Source organism: Cyanistes caeruleus, chromosome 1 (assembly GCF_971803275.1).
Source record: "Cyanistes caeruleus chromosome 1, bCyaCae1.hap1.1, whole genome shotgun sequence".
NCBI lineage: Eukaryota > Metazoa > Chordata > Aves > Passeriformes > Paridae > Cyanistes > Cyanistes caeruleus.
Genome location: NC_141701.1, coordinates 111,784,327 through 111,803,014, shown reverse-complemented (window position 1 = coordinate 111,803,014; position 18,688 = coordinate 111,784,327). Strand labels below are relative to the sequence as shown.

Sequence of the window (18,688 nt, the reverse complement as noted above, 5' to 3'; positions counted from 1 at the left end):
CAAGCTTAAGAAAAAAAAATTAGAACCTCTATTTCATAAATTTTTTCTTAGAGCTAGCTCTGCATTAGAATGAAAAGTAGAAGCTTTGAAGTGTCATCAGGGAAGAATTACAAATTGTTTCAAAATGTTTTAATAGAACTGTGTCAAAAGTATCAATGAATGTAAGAGTTAGGAAATGCACAAGGAAAAGGGTATAAAGGCTGTTTAGCTCAACAGCCTGGAAGCAATTAATTACGTCTGTAAGTCCAAAAGCACCACTCCTTGGAAACTGGACCCTTAGTCAGGATGTATATTTGAAGCCTCTACTTTATGCTTGTAACAATTCTGTATGCTTTCTCTAATCCGTAGCTGGTGACCACTGCCAGAGACGGGATGCTCCAGAGACAGGATACTCTCCTAAACTGACCCATGGCCAACCCATGCTCACAGGATCCAGGAGCTCAAGTCTCAAGACCTACCAAAGCTTTAGATCTGGTAAAATGGGGATTTGCAAGGCTTTCAATGTCCTATCTCTGCAAAAAGAGCTGGAGTTCATGATGGTGTGAAGATAGTTCATATGAATGTAAACCTTAGAAATTACTGTGAAAGCAAGCAGACCTTAGACAGGACTCAGACTTTACTGTGAATTTTGCAAAAGGTTCCAGTGTGGACCAGTTTCCATTTTTCATAAAATGAAGTTACTATTTTAGCAAAGAGTTTTAGCTGGGGCACATCACAGAGACGTATCTGAATGAGTACACAGACACATGCAGCCCACTTCACACCTTCCACTGAATAAAGGGCATCAGTCTATGAAGCCTGTGAAGTGAGTGTAAAAGAGGATTTAAAAAATGGGTGTTTATTTAATCAGAATGTGGTAAAATGACTAAGGTGAGAATGCTATTCAAACCCACAGACAACTATACACTTTTTACAAACTTTTTTAATTTCAACAAATATTAATGGTTTATCTAACTATATTTCTGACATTTGTTTTTATAAGGACCTGCTCTACAGTGCATACTGTTATTCTAGCACAAGAATACTACTTTGTCTTATTCCAGAACAAGAGTACACTGATCTTTGCTTAATTTGTCTTCAAGATTAGCCTGGGAATTCAAAATACAGTAACCTTCTTGATCCGAAGATATTTAGACATCAAAACTGCCCACTTATAGCAGTGGAGTCACTTTTGAGAGTACACCACATCCCATAGGACTAGACAGTTACCAGAACCAAGACCATCCAACCCTTGGATTATCACTACCCTTCACATAAAAATAAAATTGTCTCTTTTACACATTATTACTGAAGGGTTAAAATAACACATACACCAGCAAATGCAAAGATGTCTAGAATTGTTACTTTCCACACAGGAGGTGAAGCCAGGTGGTTAATTAATTCAATTTTCTTCCTGAGAGTTCACAAAAACGCAGTTACTGCAGAACATAATTATGAAAAATGTACAACATTTTAATGTGTGGGCATGAATATATTAAGGGTATTAAAGCTTGTCACGCTTATTTTGATGAGATGGATGATCTCAGAGGGCTCTTTTTCTTTTTGACAAAGAGGTTTCCCCCACCATCACCCACTTTTTAAACAAAGGCATACAAAGACATTACCTGGTGCTACTGAGTAGTTTCAAGAAAAATTAATTTGTAATATGACACATCTGCAAGGCCTTTAGGGCTCAGTCATTTAGACTGTTACAAGAATAATAACATACATAGGTGGATAATTAGTCTTACATTACATCAAATTACATCAATAAAGGTAATAATGATTGTAAGTGGCTGTATGTTGTTCAGCAGAAGTTTGGAGATGTTTTTGACTGACTAGTGAATCACTTAAAATAGAAGTTGCCTCCATCACTGATTTCTAGCCATTAATTTCAAATGAAAGGTATGAATCACCAAGAGTAATTAGATTGCTACAAACTGAGAAAGCAGCAGACCTGCAAATACAATATACTAGTAAGCAGACAATCAAATTTCTTATCATTTACAAAAATTAAATTATATATTTTATTATAAACAATGGTATGAGAGACTGGAAGAAAGACAAAAGAGGCTTGAGTACCTGAGAGATTATATCAAAAAGCAGAGGAAAAGAGAAGAACAGAGGAAATACAAAAACAAACAGTCTGCAAGATACATTATTTTTTCCTCCAGAAGTACTTCTGTACTTCTTGGAAAATTCTGTCCTTCAGTAAGACAGAAAAGAACAAGACTCATAATACTACACAGACTTGGAATAGTCTTCCTTTGATAAAAAAAAGAGTTTCAGTTATATTAATTGAAAACATGTAAGGATTTCTTTTTCCCTCTTCATTACTAGAAGCCATTATGTTAAATTGTATTGCATCATTTTAAGAAAAAAATGTACCAAAGAACATGTAGCAGCTACAGCCACAAGAGTGCCAACTAATTCACTTTACATAATTCCCTTTCCAAAAAAGGAGAAAAAAACATCCAGATTAAAAGTGTTATCTTAGATACTGTGAGTTGAGATTACTCTTGCCATGTATTTCACAGTTTAGTTTGTTTGGACAATTTATTAAATCTGTAGCCATTTGTAGTAAGAAATTACCATCTTTGAGCACAAGATTAAATTGGAACATTGTTGCATTTAAGATGTGCTGTTGTAGTATTTTACCTATATCTAGATGTAGTTTTCATTTCCTAATCTTGTTTGCAAAGACAAGGTACTTTCTAACTGTGCTCATTAAAACAGAAGATAAATTTGTATTTTCTTGATTTTAAAAGGTTTCCTAGAAACATAATTGCATAAAGCAATTACATTATTATGAGATTGTTTTATTACTCATTTTTGTCTGCTGTAATTTCAACAGGGGACAACATGATAACTTAATGTTGTGTTCTCTCACTTTATTACTTTCATGATCAAGTTGCACTGGGGAGGAATTTAGTTTCATTTCATCTAAAAAATTTTCTCATATCAGCATGTACATTTCAACTGTTTACACATCTTCTTCTACCTTACTTAACTCAAACTTACCAGATTTCTACACTTCAGATCAATGTAACACATACTTCTGCCAGAACAAAGATTAGATGGGACCTCAAATAGCAAAAGGGAATAAAAAGGTGGGCTGATATCTATAACTAGAACCATATTTATCTCCTACAGAGCCACAAATCATGCCTTCAGAAAGTGGGATATAACAATTACTCTTCTGCAGCTACTGTCTCAAGAGGAATCACTATGTAGCAGCAAAACCAGTGTTCAGTGTGTATCACCAATTTTAAATATCTAAGCATTTACTTGCAGGAACAAGGAGCCTTTCCATTCCTGAAGGCCAAGCAGAATACATGAGGACCTTGGGCAGGTCATGCATTAAATAGACATCTTTATGTTATCCAAGAACATACAAAAAATACATAGCCCCAGATCACATAAGTGATTGACAGTCTGTGCATTCCCCTGCTCTGCAGCAAGGCAACCCTTTCAACCTGACAAGTGCCAAACTGAAACCTAAAAACTTAGCAAATCAAGGCAAAAAAATCAGCCTCATGGTTTCTCCATGCCAATGCTCTTGCCTGATTCTTGATGAAGATAAACCCAGGTTGTTAACTTCTCCAAGTTTTGTTTTACTTTTTGTTTGTTTATTTTGTTGGGGGGGTGGGGGTTGACAGTTTGCTTTTCCAGGTACCTCTTCAGTTAAAACAAAATCAACCAAAAATATCCAACAAAAACTAAGGATGTTTGGATGAGGGGATTGAGTGTAACCTCAGGAAGCTCACAGATGACACTAAGCTAGGTGGGAGATTGATCTGCTGGAGGGTAGGAAGGATTTGCAGAGGAACCTGAACAGGCAGGATTGATGTGCCAGGCCAAGGTTGTGACATTCAACAAGTCAAAGTGCCCACTCCTGCACTTGGGTCACTACAACCCCATGCAGCACTACAGGCTGGGGAAGACTTGCTGGGAACTGTGGATGCTAAATGCGAAAATCAAGCAGGGAACACAGAGCCTGTGTCAAACTAAGTCACACAAGCTTCTCACTCTGGCCTGAGAAAGCATAAGGAAGAATCCAAACAATTCTTGGAGAAAGACAACAATATTTGCAGGTGTTGTTTAGGATCCTTATTGTTTCCTTGTAGGAAACAGTGAAGGGGTGGTGTTCCACTTGACCAATGATAGTGATGTGTAAGCTCAATGACCAATGAGATTTTTACCTCTCGGACCTGTCCATAAATGACGATCAAAGATAATAAACTTAGCTCTCTTGGATAACACAGCTTCTCACTGTTCCTAATGTAGTGCGACAGCCCAGTGGACAAGGACCTGGGGGTGCTGCTTGACATCCAGCTGAACATGAGCCAGCAGTGCCCAGGTGGCCAAGAAAGCCAATGGCATCCTGGCCTGTATCAGCAATTGTGCGGCCAGCAGGACCAGGGCAGGGATTGTCCTTCTGTACTCAGCACTGGTGAGGCCACACCTCAAATCCTGTGTTCAGTTTTGGGTCCCTCACTGCAGGAAAGACATTGAGGGGCTGGAGTGGGTCCAGAAAGGGCAATGGAGCTGGTGAAGGATCTGGACAGTGAAACCTATGAGGAGTGAGTGAGGAAGCTGGGGTGTTCAGTCCAGAGAAAAGGAGGCTCAGAGGGGACTGACCTTATTGCTCTCTGCAGCTGCCTGAAAGGAGGGTGTAGCCAGGTGGGAGTCAGGCTCTTCTCCCAGGCAGCCACTAACAGGATGAGAGGACATAGCCTCAAGCTATGCCAGAGGAGGTTCAAGCTGGACAATAAGAATTTTGTCACAGGAAAGATTAAACATTGGAAGTTTGCCCAGGGAGGTGGTGGAGTCACCACCCCTGGAGGTGCTCAAGAAACAACCGGACATGGCATTTTGTGTCATGGTCTTGTTGACAAGGTGGGAATCAGTCAAAGGTTGAACCTGATGACCTTAAAGGTTTTGCCCAGCCTAAATGATTCCTCAGTTCTGTGATTCAAAGGTGCAAAATGTTAACTAAGACTCAAAACAAAAACAATAACAAAACCCCTAAGATTGTATGACACCAGTACTTCTGTATTTGTCTCAAGTGTGGACTACTGTTTACATATATTCTCAATATGGCATATCTCAACAAAAGTTTCCAAAAGGTCATGTAGTTGGACATGTGGATCTAAAATAACTATAAATGAATATGCCCATTTCCTCCCTCATAACAGTAATAATCTTAATAAACACTAATGATCTTAGAAAATAGCCACATTATCTAGCTATTAAAAGCATAAAAAAGCATATTAAAAGTAATAAATGATTATTGAGTACTAAAGACTACATAGTTGTGTGAAGCAGACAAAGTATTAGAGATCTAAAGCATGGCCTTACATATAATTTACCTATTTATTTTTTCTGGTCATCTCTATGTTTTATGGTTTTGGTCTTCATTATGAAGCAAAGACATAAAAATGAATTTATTCTGGCAGCCAATTAAAATTTCTTTTGACATGAAATTAAATGTTTGCTTATTTCAGAATAAGAAAATATGTTATAGTTAAACCATGCAATAAAATAAAATGTTACTTCATGACAAAAATTTAATGAGCATCACTTCAAAAGCACTTATGGAACTTGCTTCAAACTCATTTTTTCCTCCTTAAGTATTTTGAAGATATAACATGATTAAGCATGAATTGGCATGTCATTTCATACACAAACTATTCAGGACACAAAAAAAGAAAATATATTTTGTAGGGCAAAAAAACAATCAATCCACCTTTATTTAGGGCATGTGGGCTCAGTTCCAAAAGACATTCATTATCTTGGAAAACTCACACAATGTCTTCATCCCTAAGGCTTCTCCAAAATAAGCCTTTCTTATTTACACTACAAACTGTTTGGAGCATAAACGTCTAAGCTAAAATCATTCTAGTAAGTCTACATTTTCTAATACAACAAGGTTCTGTGCAGGCTTTCACGGGGGCCTTTATATAGTAGAGTCAGAACTAATAACAACTCTTCACTACCCAAATGATAAACTCTTAAAACTGAAGGGACAGGGAAGAGAAAAATGCCTCCAAAAGCTACCTTCAGAATAAATGTTTGAATGTAGCTCAATTTCCCACAGGCATTTTGGATTAATATTATTCAAAAACTTTAAAAACTGACCACGTATTTTCAATTATTTAAAGAAAAAATGTCTAAAGGTCCAGCTTTTTTTTTTTTTCTGAGAGGCATATGGTGGCTTTGACTCTGTACCACAACCATCTGTATTCAGACACAGGGCAAAATGAGAGCTGCAGAGAGCCATCACACAGGTCCACAAGTACTCAGTTCCGTACAAATTAAACATGCAGAAAAAACCCTTTGACATCTAAAACCTACCTACAGTTCCTGCTAGACTTAATGTTGTGGGAAATCAGATGCTGCAGACCTCCACAACACAGCACATGCATTCTGCTTCAGGTTTGCCCCATGTACAACCTGTTCTTATATCAGCAGTTTTCAAAGCAGGAACATCTGTGTTTGTTTTTTGAAAGCAAGAGAGCTTCTGCAGGGAAATTTACCATCAGACTTCTCCACTTAGCTCCAATATTCCACATCATATGCTGATGTCAGAATTATTGTACCAGTGCCCCATCAGATATGTAAATTATATAATTTTGCAGCTACTGGAATAAAATTCAAAAAACTTTTGTTTTTGTTTTACCTCTTCCGAAGCAAACAGAACTAATCTTGGCAGACCTGAAAGCCCCTTCTCCTTTATCTCAGGGCAAAATTTGTACCTTGCTAAGTTCATAGCATACATATTAGAAACAGAGCCACCTGCAAAAAGAGACATACAAATATTGTATTAGCCACAGTATGAGTACCTTTCCTGCATCTGAGTGCTTGACCTATTAAGGGAAAAATGAACCCCACAGGCATCCTAGTGATGCATCCATCACAGTTTATTTCCTCCCCTGAAGGCTACATACATAAAATGAACCTTGGCTTCTGCAGCAGGCATGGAAACAGAGCCTGTTTGGATGCTCTTTGGGGATATTTCCTGAGGAATAAGAGCTGCCAAATAATAATACCGCTCTTTCTGACAGAGAACACCCTGCCACACAGCACCTTTCCCTCTACAGTGAAGCAGAGCCAGCCCAACTGCCTCCACCAAGCTCAGAGCCTTGGAGATCCCTTGGGAAAGCAGAGCTCAGAGGACCATGGGAGAAAAAGGTCTTTGGAAAAAAAAAAAAAAGATCCAAAAAACAAACATAGTGACTGGGAATGGAAAGATCTCCAAGGTGAGATCTAGACAAGTTTTACTCACTCAGGACAGGTTTTATTCACCTAGAAGGACAAAACCAAAGCAGTAAGAAAAACCTTTACATAAAACCAGAACCAAAACAAGGACAATTAATTTATCTTCTCTCAGTAGAATACTGTTTTAAGCCAGAAATCTGTCTGTAAAAGTAAGGGTTCTACCAAAAATACACATCAAACTTGATACAAAAAAAATACATACCAGTAATATATTTTTAAAAATATGGATTTTTAGCTTATTTATTTTTCTACTACTCATGTGTAGGCTAGAATTACTGACTGTTTCAGTTTGGGAGGGGGAGTTCAAACTCATGTACTCATTTAACTCCTCTTCTCACCCCCAAAATAGATATAAAAGCTTCACATCTAGCCCAATTATTTGTTATCTGAATAATCTGTGAAATATCACCATTATGCTTCACTATTTCAGTGCAGCGGGCTGAAGTACAGCCTTACAGAACATTTGAAAAACATGGTTTATCAAGCAGCTTAAGAAATACCTGTTTGGCCTGCCTTATCATAACATTTAATAAAATTATAAAGATTCAAAGGAGTTTAGATCATGTAAGCTCATGCTCCCACAGTTCATAGGCAGGATTCACAGGTCGATGCCCTCAGGCACCATGGGTTGGCATCTAGCACATAAATCAGCTCCCTGTCTGTCAGCCAAGTTGACTCTTTCCATTGAGGCTGTTGGTATTGTTAGTAAGGTCAGGAAGGGCATCAGCTACAAATAATTAATTTCAAATAATTCCATATAATTATATTTAATTTAGAAGTGTTTTCATTCATTCACTGGTCAGAATTGCTGAATTATTACTAGAAACACATAAAATTAGCCTAGATTAAATAGTTTTGTGTATCAGTACACTTTTGCATGCATTTTCAAATATTCTATGTGACTCCAATGTTCATAGAATTAATGGTATTAGACAGTTTGTAATGACACAGCTTGAGGTCTGAGCTGTTCCTACCTGGGTTAAATATACCATCCCCTTCTTCCCAGCCTATGAACTCAATCATTTTCTTGATGACTGCTTCTTCCACCAACAGAAACACAGGGGATACTTCATATGTGTACCTAAAGCGACATAATAGCATCATAATTGGTATTAAAACTACAGAATTCATGGCACAGAGCATTGCTAAAAGGCTTCTTGCACCTTTGTCTAATCTATCAGCAGCTGATCACCATCAGCAGTAGGACTCTAAACTAAAAACATTATGGATCTGATCCAGTAGAGAAATTGCTTTTTTTTTTCATTTCTGGCAGCATCTCATTGACACTTCCACTCTCCAAGTAATACACCAGAGTTTGCTTTTAATGTAGGTCACATGCTTAAATGTCAGCTTTACATTTGCAAGTAAACAGTGGACAGGTAACCATTGGCATTCAACTCTCTGCAGAACGCTTCAAAGGAATGGACAACTAAGTTCGGTCTGATTAATTATTTTTTATGTACTAAGCAAGGCAAAAGTCTAGGTTTAATAGCATTGGGGAAAAAAAAAAATCTCTCTTAAACCCCATCTTCAGCCAATCAGAATCAGCCTGTTTTCTTTCCCAATGTCTTGCACAGTTCCTGCCCCTTCTGTAGCACTGAAAACAGAAATCAGAAGCAAGGAAACAAAAAAAGCTGTTCTTCCACAAAACATGTTAATTTATCATCAAGAGGACAAAGAACCACACTTACACACTGGGGTTGAGTGCTTCTGTAATGAAACGAGCCACTAATGAGTAATAATCTATTCCAGCATACAGCTGATTGAAAAATCTTGGATGATCTGAAAATACAGATGAAAAGCAAGTGACGGGATATACCAGAAAAGATAATACATCACACTCCCTCTCAGCTGAATGCTGATTGTTGCAAACCACAATTGACTCCATTCTCTCAGTATTCTCTGGATTTGCTGTCCTTCCCTAAAGATAGACATTCCTTTGAAAGTAAATTTAATTAGCACTTTCAAACCTCAAAACATGTCTTGAGAAATACAAGTGGTACATAGAATAAATGTGAGTGGTTCACAAGTCTTATAAATCAAAAAATAAAAGAGATTGACAATTGAGTATACAAAGTGGCTTTAAAAAGGGGTTTTAAGAGGCCGCAGTTGATGCTCAGCCAAATTTTGCTAAGCAGCAGAATGCAGGAACCAGCTGATCCCAAGCAGCTGTGCTTCTTCTCCCACCAAAGTCTCAACACAGAGAGAAAGGCACTCTAACAGCTTGGAAAAATTTGCTGCATACTTAAAATGAATGAAAAGTTAAGAGAATTTGTTTACCTGCCTTGAAACACTGAGATATAAATAATTTTGACAAAATCCTACATTATTTCCACCTATAAAAACAACTCAGCTCAACAGTGGGGTCAGCATCTAAATTTTAATCCATAGCACAGCATTTTTACATGCAAAACCAGGTAAACAGTATACCTCCATTTATATTATATGTGGGGCTTCAATAAATGTCTATATTCCAAGACTATTTGCACAGCATATTTTTATTTACAACATCCTTTCTAAGGTGACATAGTGTAACAAATTATAATCTAAAGTCAATTTGCAAAAGTAAGATAAACAGAACATCTTCCAGTAACTCAGTAATTATATCTGCATATTATTATTACTCTACCCCTGCAGATCAGTATCACTACTCTTTATGGTTTTCAAAGGTATAAGTTCCCTCTCAAAATTATTTTACAGTTTTACTCTGCAGCAACAGTGACTAAAGCAGGGAACACAGCCCAGAAATGCACAACTAACTATACTGAATGTTCTTTCTTACTTACCAAAATACAGCCTAAGCCCTACAACATCTGAAATCCTGAGCTACTGATTCACAGTGCTGTTTCCTGAACAGATGTTGTTCATCTCTTTTCACCAAGATTGAATTACCCTGCACATGCTGCAGAAAGGTTAGCTGTAGAGAACTAATCCTGCAGAGCTGTGGCATACTGTCTCTGAAACACTGCAGGCTCTCTTCTCATGGTGTCTGGAATAGGAATTACTGCCTATCAGCAAATTAACACCCTACAAGAGTATTGCTCAAATAGAACAATAATAAGTGGAGGGTAATCATCACTAAGAACATATGCAGGCAATGATGGTGACTCCAAATCTCATCACTCAGACAGCAGGAAATCACACAAAAAGGACCTTCTCCTGCTTATTTTGCTAGACTGCTATACCATTTGTCTAGGTGACTTTCCCAGGACTTCAAAGTGACAGAATCTACTATTAATGCAAATGGCATCACGTTAATTGTTTTTTGATTAGTTTGCCATTCTTACATATTTCAGTCAAACCGGTGGTGACCAGAATTCAATCAAACAACTGTTTGCACACTTGTATAGGCAGGAGGGAAACAAACATTCACACTCACAGTTCCCTGAAAGGTGATAGAGCTTTGTAAACATTATCTCCTCTAAGCATGCAGAGCAGCTGTGCTTAAAATCCCATTCTTACTGGTTTTGACGCTGTATTTTATAACATCACGGCAGAGCTGCAGGATCTTCTGATGACTTTCTCCGGTGTCCCTCATTTCCAGGTCAAGAATCTGCTTAAGCTTCTCAGGGGCTTGCCATTCACAGACCTGGTGAGGGGGAGCAGGGCAGACACCACCAGTGAACAGCTTAGCCAGGAGCAAGAGGTTATAGAGATACAAAGTAATCACCCCACTCAGCACTGCTTTTGCAAAACTTCCCATGGCAAGACAGAGTGCCACAGGAAAATATATCCAGCGAACTGGCCTCATGGGATGTTGGTTCTATCATGTCTCAGGCAACTCAGCCATAAACATTAGAGTGGGAAATGCTGAAAGGCAGAAGAAAGAGGCCTGCAGAGTTCTTAGCTAAAGATTTGTAATCACAGCACTTTCAGATGCTCTTCTGCCAAGGGGTGGGAGCAAGCAGTGCATGCCCAAAGGCAAGCATGGTTTATTTGCAGGACCTCTTCCCATACAGCTTTCTGCAGAACCCACAGCAACCTTCTAATATTGCCCTTTCAAGGTGCACCACACCCACTTTCTTCCTTCCCAGTACCCCTTGGGAGCAAACAAATAGCTCAACCCCACTCCAAACATGAAAAACACTACAGCCATTTGAGATCTCAAAGAAAATGACCTTTGTACTCTGAGATAAAAAAACACCATCATTTTCTGGCAGTTATGTATGCTAATTCTGCTATTGGAAGGTTTTATAATACATTCTTTATTAATTTGTAAGGCTGTATTTTATTTTGAAGCCAAGTACAGACTAGAAGCAATTTTTAGGCTACTTAGAGTGCAATAAAATACAGCTTATAAAAAATTGATTTATTGTTCATCATCTTCACTATGAAGTCTCAACAACTCTCTATGGCTTTACCTTTTCTGTTACATCATCTGCTTTCTGGACAACTTCTTCCATTATAATCTTACAGGCCTCTTCCACAAGCTTCTCTCCTGCTTTTGAGTCCATTATTGGACCATTTAGAATGACCCCATCCACCAAAACAGCATTCTTCTTCTGGAGAATCTCCTGCTTGCAAACACCAACTGTAAGAGAAAGAACTCATCACTAAAGCAAGAATAAATAAATAATAAACTAAAAAATATTCTTTCACTTCTGGAGATTTAGTCAACTTAATAAAAAACTCACATAGACTTTTTATCTGTACAAAAATCCTAGATTTTGGTGGAAGAACCTTTACAGAAAAAAAAAAAAGAACACAACACATTACTTCAAACATAGACTGTTATTCTGTAGGCAATAATAGCCTACTTGTATTGTATCTACTGCTTTCTCTAACATACAAAAGCGTGCAAGGGACCTTCCAAACACAGAGAAGAATAGAGTTCTGGCTTAGAACATGTTACAACTGTATAAATAGAAATACAGAGAAAGATAATGGGCTTTTTTCTTAGCTGAAAATGTTTCCCTCCACAAGCCATCCCTCTGCTCCCACTTTTTCATGAAATAACTCTCAGCTTTGATTCCTGTATCTTTATGCTACTCCTTCCCACCAGCCAATCCTCTTTCTCAGAGTCTTCCACATCCTTTGCAGAGTGCTTCACTGACCCACACCCCATGAAAATAAAATCTTTCGATGTAACAGTCCTGTACTTCTTTCTGCCCTTATCCTGTTACGTGCCCTCAGCCACTAATTACAATAATCTGCTGGGCAGATGGTCTTGTTTATTCCTTGGAAAGAGATCCAGTGATGATCTCTTTCCCCTCCCTCACATTTACCCACAAGACATGCTCTCCTGATGTGTTCCATGAACACGTTTTCGCTTCCTCTTTTACACTACCCCTGAGAGCTCATCCAAGACACTTGTAAGACACTGGCCAATAGCGGCAAGTACGTATCTCTTTCATGTATTGATTTCATACTGCAAGATCAGGACTCTGGTTTTCATCAGCATGAGGATGAAGATGAAATTGAGACATTTGGAGATATCAAGGGAATAGATATTTGAAACAGAACCGTGCTGAAAGGAGAAGCGGTAACTGCGGTAGCCAAATTATCTGGGTTACAGGCAGTATCTGTTCACTGATCCTGCTTTAGAATAACTAAGATCTATAAAGCCAGGCAGCACACTGCCACCATGGGTTGTCTTCATTTAGAGTGAGGATGGTGCAAGGCTGGGGTGTATGGAGAAAGTTCTATGCCTAAAAGAGCTTTATCTTATTGCTTTACTTTTTGCTCCACTTACAAAGTAGAAAAGACAGGTGGCTCTTTCACAGGTATAAGGAGCTGAATTTCCAGAGGACTGCCAGGCACTTCAGTCTGACACATCCATCATGCTTATCATAATTACAGCTCCTCATGCACAGGAGGACATAGAAGAACAACAACTGCTTAGAAATGTGCATCACTTCAAGGTCCTTAGATTGAAAGAAACCCTACTAATCCCATGAGCTTTTATTTTCTGGTGACTCAGAGAAGCTATTCAGTTCACTTTGACTTATCGGGAGAGATTAGTCAAACAAGATAAAATTCTAACATGATATGGGACCTCACACTTCTCATAATACTTTGCCAACAAAAATGACCCCCTGCCTTGCATTTGTGAAATTACTTCTATTTTTAATCCAAATGGGCAGCATAATAAATTTTTCTGAACAGAGTAGCCTTCAGCCCATTGTTATAGGAAAGTCATAAATGTTCTTACTGGACAGATGGAGAACAAGCAGGCAAACAGTATTAAATCTTCAACAGGCAAAGAGGGAAAATCACAGACATTAGAAATGTCAATTCTCATCATACTTTCCAGCACACCACAGGAGAGGCACTGTAAAGAAACTGCAGCTTTGAAAAAGTCTTAGATGTTTATCTCTGGAAACACAAGCTAGTAGGTCAACTTTACAAGATTTAAAACCCTGGGTATTATTGGGAAATGGAAGGTATCAGGGCTTTGGGCAGAGAGAACAGAGACTAACTTTGTGTTGAGACTCAGTTATTTTATGCATAAATAGCTGCCTTAAGTACTATTCAGAGTTTAACACAAAGACAAAAAAGAATTTCAACCTAACATCACCTGGAGAGTCTATGATCTTTATGTATGCCAAAGGTGTTTCGTTTCTACAAAAAAGAAGACAGTATCTAAAGAAAAAAACTATGTGGGAGATTAGTATCTATTGCAGAGCACAGATATTGATACTTCCTTTGGTTACAAGCAGAGTAGATGGCAGAGCAAGAGAACTCACTAACTCTTAAACTCCTTTTGTTGTTTGTTTGTTTGGGGTATTTTTGTTGTAGTTTGGTGGATTGGTTTGGGGTTTTTTGTTCTTCTTCAAACTCCCAGGTGTCTGCTAGAAGCAGAGTTGTGAAAAAGGTTTCTGTTGCTAACTCCCTTAGCCCTATTCCTGTTACTTTTGCTTAGAGATAAGATCTAGTACTTCCATGACCTTACAATGATCTTTTTACAGGAATTCTGCAAAAGCAGAACTTTACACTACCTTTTCTACCAGGTCTTTAGGGAACTGAGTCATAGGTCTAACAGCTTTCTGTTTGAAGCAGGCCTGTTCACCTCTACACACAGTTTTACTGTCTGCCTAGGATGCTTTGTGGATCCTGAGGAGGAAGATATGATCTGGGAAATGGCTGATGGTCTACCCCTAGTCCCCACATCTGTTTTGGAGCTTGAGCACAGTCTATGAAAGAAAGGCAAAGCAGAGAGGTTAGAAGGAAGGGATGAAGACAGCATTCATTGCAACAGCATTAAAGCTCCAGCAAAGAGTTTGTAACTTTGCCCATATTTTATTTCATGTAATAAGACTCCTTGCAATTATTTACCACGTCCTCAATAATTTTTTGGTTATCACTTATAATTTCAATCTGAATTTGTTGCAAATTCTTCCCTGGAATCATAAAACCATTGAAATTAGCAGAAACAATTATTTCACAATCAGATGCTAAATCAAGCCCCAAACACAAATATTTTTCTGAGGTAGTCTTCAGGTTTTGGAAACCACTACTGGATACATCCACTCTTCTCATACCTCTTGGTCTTTCTGCAACTGATGATACTTAATCTTCTACTTGTAATTGTCTGACTTCTGCAGTTCTTATGAGATGACCAAACTCTTCTCTATCAAAAAATTAATGTGTCTGCACTTGCAGTAAAACACTGAAGAAAAAAATTAAGTAGATTATAAACCTCTGAAATTCTACAACATTTTTTTCTTTTTATCACATTTTTTATAAGAGGCCAATGAACAATTTATTATGCTTTAGAAGTGAACATCCAGAAAGATTCCAGGTTCACTTTCTATGTCACAGTTAAACAGGTGCCTTTAACACATTCTCAGAGCTCAGCATCCAAGCTAAGAAACACACACTATGCTGACAATGCATGTTGTCTCTTATAAAAAAAAAAATAAATAAAATCATTCATTAAATGCTCACATCATTTTACAAAAATTTTGGGCCTTTTATATGTCTCAAATACACCTGATTGCACTAAAGGAACATCACCTTCTTTGAAGTGGGAAAGCCCACTTCATAGAAACAGCATCTTGTCACATACACATCTTTTGTTTTCAAATATGATAGGGAAACCATCTAGAGATGTGACTGTAATAAATATGTTCTTTCCTATTTGAGAATACAGAAACACTCTCTGAAGCAGACTCGGAAAACAGACTTCCAGAAAATACATCAAATACAATTTCAGCCAAATAGCTCCAGGCTTGAAAGAGAACTAAAAACTTAACAAATGGAAGTGCTTTAACAGAGAGATTAAGAATTACTGACTGTTTAAGATACCCTTCTGCAAAAGAGAAGACTCAATTCTGCTCCAGTTGAAGGCAATTGGGCATTCAGCCACTGGCTTCAGCAGCAGCAAAATCAAGTACATAATTCTCATATTTCATCCTGAAAGAAATATTCTATTACAGAAGCCTAAGTATTTCCAACCAGCATTTCATTTTTATGATCAATATTATTTCCCCAGCAGCAAACATAAATTAATTTGAGCTGGAATAATGTACAGAAAAAAAAAAGAAACATTTTTTCAGATGTTTCTATATCTTTATGTAAGTACTACCATATATTTTAAAAGCTTCATCTGTGTTTCCATATTTGACTGCTAAATCCTTGCACTACAAAAAGAAACTGAAGCATTGTACTTCTAACAATATTTGGGAAAGTAGCATGACCAGAAAGATTTACTGCTTGCAAGGCAAATGAGGAAACAGAAAGGGGTTCTTGTGAAAGAGTAGGTTGTGCTCAAATGCCAGAGCCAAATCCTGTATTAGCACCACTGACTATTCAAGGGAATGCAAAAACCTGGCTTTGACCAAAGGCCTATTTATGCTTTGTAACAAATGCAGAAGTAATCGCCAGCATCAATCAGAAAAAAGAAATTAAATTTCCCATTCTGTATGATCTGGTCATGTGTCTTCTTTTAGTGTGTCCAGTAAAAGAAAATAAGCGTCAAGACTCCATTCCACCATGTTTAATAAATTACTGTGGTGCCATATCATGTATCAAAGCATTAAAACACATACTTGTCCCACACTATACAGCTATTTGAGTCCCTTGGTATAAATAATCTTTAAAGCCACTTCTGTTTCTTTAATCACTGCTTTCTGTACATACGAATAAAGTAAAGCCACTCCAGTCTTAAGACAAAAATACATTGTTTCTTCATAAACTGATTTCACAGGCCTGTCTCCAAGCAAAGGAAATGCAGTTTTCTTAAAATCCAGTATATAAAATTACTCGCTGTCCTAGAAAAGCTATCCATATGAAAAAACAGAAGTAGGCATGGGTATGGTAGGGCTTATGCAATTCCCCCTATATTACATATTCTTGTTTTGCAGATTTATGGACCAGGCATGTGGACAGAGAACAAGCTGGGTGCTCCCCCTCAGGTCTGCAACAGCCACCCCCACACAGGAATCCTCTGACTGTGAAAAGGCAAATGTGACCTTTATAGAGAAGGACTCAAGGAAAACAAAAGTGCTTGTGTCTGGGCTCCAAAATCCCTGAATAGACTCATTGAACACACTGCTAGCACTGAACAGTAGCAGCACAACAAATGGGTCCGATTCTCCTTCCCACACCTGAATTTCCCTTTTCTAAAGGAAAGGTTGGGAGAATGAAATGAGGAGAGGAGAACCAGAAATGAGTATCTGAGAGAGAATGAGAGGACCATGCTAGAACAGAGGTCCTGCTTTCAGAGGGATTTCCTGAGTTCTGAGAGGGCACTCTTCCTAGCTGAATGTTCACAACATGTCATGTTGTACGGTCCTAGGCAGGATTTGCTTAAAAAAAAAAAAAAAAAAAAGGCAGGTAAAAGCTAAAAAATAAGATTCAGAAATTTTTATCCAGCCAGTCCTCAGAAACTGATGTTAATTTTTCATAACAACTCTGCAATGCCCTAAATAGTGTTTGCAGGTATGATTCATGCTGTAACATTTCTAATTAGGAAGAAAGGCTGAGGAGAATCAGAATTCACCTTGATGCAAAACTGAGAAATGGCAAATGCCAACTATGAAATGGAAATTGCAACTCCCTGACCCCAGTGAGATCCTTTCTCACATATTCTAACTCTTAACACCTGCTAGCAGTGTAGGAAGTATCTGAGAAACCAAACTATTTTTATTTTAATTAAAAGTTGTGTGTTGATGATGAATATCTAATGAACATTCTTTTTTCAGTGAGAAAGTAACTGAATCTGCAACATTCAAGTCAATCAAAAGCACTGTGCATGGGATAGAAAATTTAACTTTAGGAGGCCAAGTGTGACCCACACAGAACATACAGAATCCCTGAGATTTTTCTGGTTCCCAGTGGAAAAAAAAAAAAAAAATTTAATGAAAAACACAAATAGATTTTTTTTCCAAATGGAAGTTCTGCATCTTGTTTTAAAAGTGTTCCTGACAGGCTGCAATTTCATGCAAGAGCTATATTTTTAATCATAATATAAAACCAATTTTAACTCCAGTCTTTCAAAAATCAACTAAGCAGGCAGTAATTTACTAAAACTGAGTTTTATGGGATTCAATGCAAGTTAAAATGTAGAAATAGATGATAAGTCTAAATTTCAGTTTAGGAAGTTTTACCTGCACATTCAAGTTACAGTCAAAACAAGTCTTTTCATCTCACTTTTTCATACCATAAACACTTCCATATTTTCTGCTTCCTACAAAGGATTTCCAATTGCCATTCAATAACTCATGTCCACAACACAACTTTGAGATACGCCCTTATTTACCAACATGGGGAAGCTAGTGCATAGCTAATCAGGATGTAACTTTCCAGCCCACTAGGTTCTCTGAACTAGTTCCTGAAGAGATATTCATAATTTATTAGCCTATCAGTTCAATGTTAAAGTAGTTTAAAGCAGCTCAATGCACTTTCTAAATGGAGCAAGTTGCATTGCCCAGGCTCTTACAACGCTGCCGGTAACATCAGCAGTGATCAGTCACACAGATGAGGGACCCAGCGGGGCTCTGGACACACCATTTCAAGTTGTGCCTGCCATGGGTTTACCAATTTTGGAAAATCTCTCCTGAGCTGCAAGAGGCCAGGCTGCTGTATGGCACTGGCAGGTGCCAGCAGAAGACACTAGCAGTCCTTTTCTAGAGCTTCAGTCTGGATGGTGCCTGGTGGAACCACAGATCTGATCCTACTGTGCACTCTAGGGCCCAGAAAAGGCAGGCTGAAATACACTCAAACAGAGCCACTACACTGCCTGTAGCCTGACTGCACCCAGGTCTTCCATTTTCCTCTATAGAAGGCAAAAAATGGATACTTATTTTGTTTGGACCATGCCAAAACTTAAATCAGTCATTTGACCTCAGCATTAGCCCTGCAACCAAATGCCAGGTACATACAGCATTTGTCACCTGCTCTTTCCCCTTCAGGCTTGGTGCCAGAGCTTTATGATGTGATATACTGGCCCCAAAGAGGGCTCAATAATCCCTGAACAATGGAGAAG

At 38.1% G+C, this 18,688-nt stretch overlaps 1 protein-coding gene across 3 annotated transcripts in view; it reads right to left on the bottom strand.

Annotated features, from left to right (window-relative positions):
• GADL1 (GAD like acidic amino acid decarboxylase 1) overlaps positions 1-18,688 on the bottom strand; it is a 110,355-nt gene that overhangs the window by 59,632 nt on the left and 32,035 nt on the right. For all 3 annotated transcript variants that reach the window (XM_086850590.1, XM_086850580.1, XM_023919273.2), the window contains 5 exons: positions 11,622-11,791; positions 10,723-10,849; positions 8,952-9,042; positions 8,235-8,341; positions 6,662-6,777 (listed from right to left, as the gene is read on the bottom strand). In XM_086850590.1, the coding sequence (XP_086706716.1) occupies positions 6,662-6,777; positions 8,235-8,341; positions 8,952-9,042; positions 10,723-10,849; positions 11,622-11,714 (534 nt within the window). In that variant the 5' untranslated portion in view covers positions 11,715-11,791. The remainder of the gene's footprint in view (positions 1-6,661; positions 6,778-8,234; positions 8,342-8,951; positions 9,043-10,722; positions 10,850-11,621; positions 11,792-18,688) is intronic.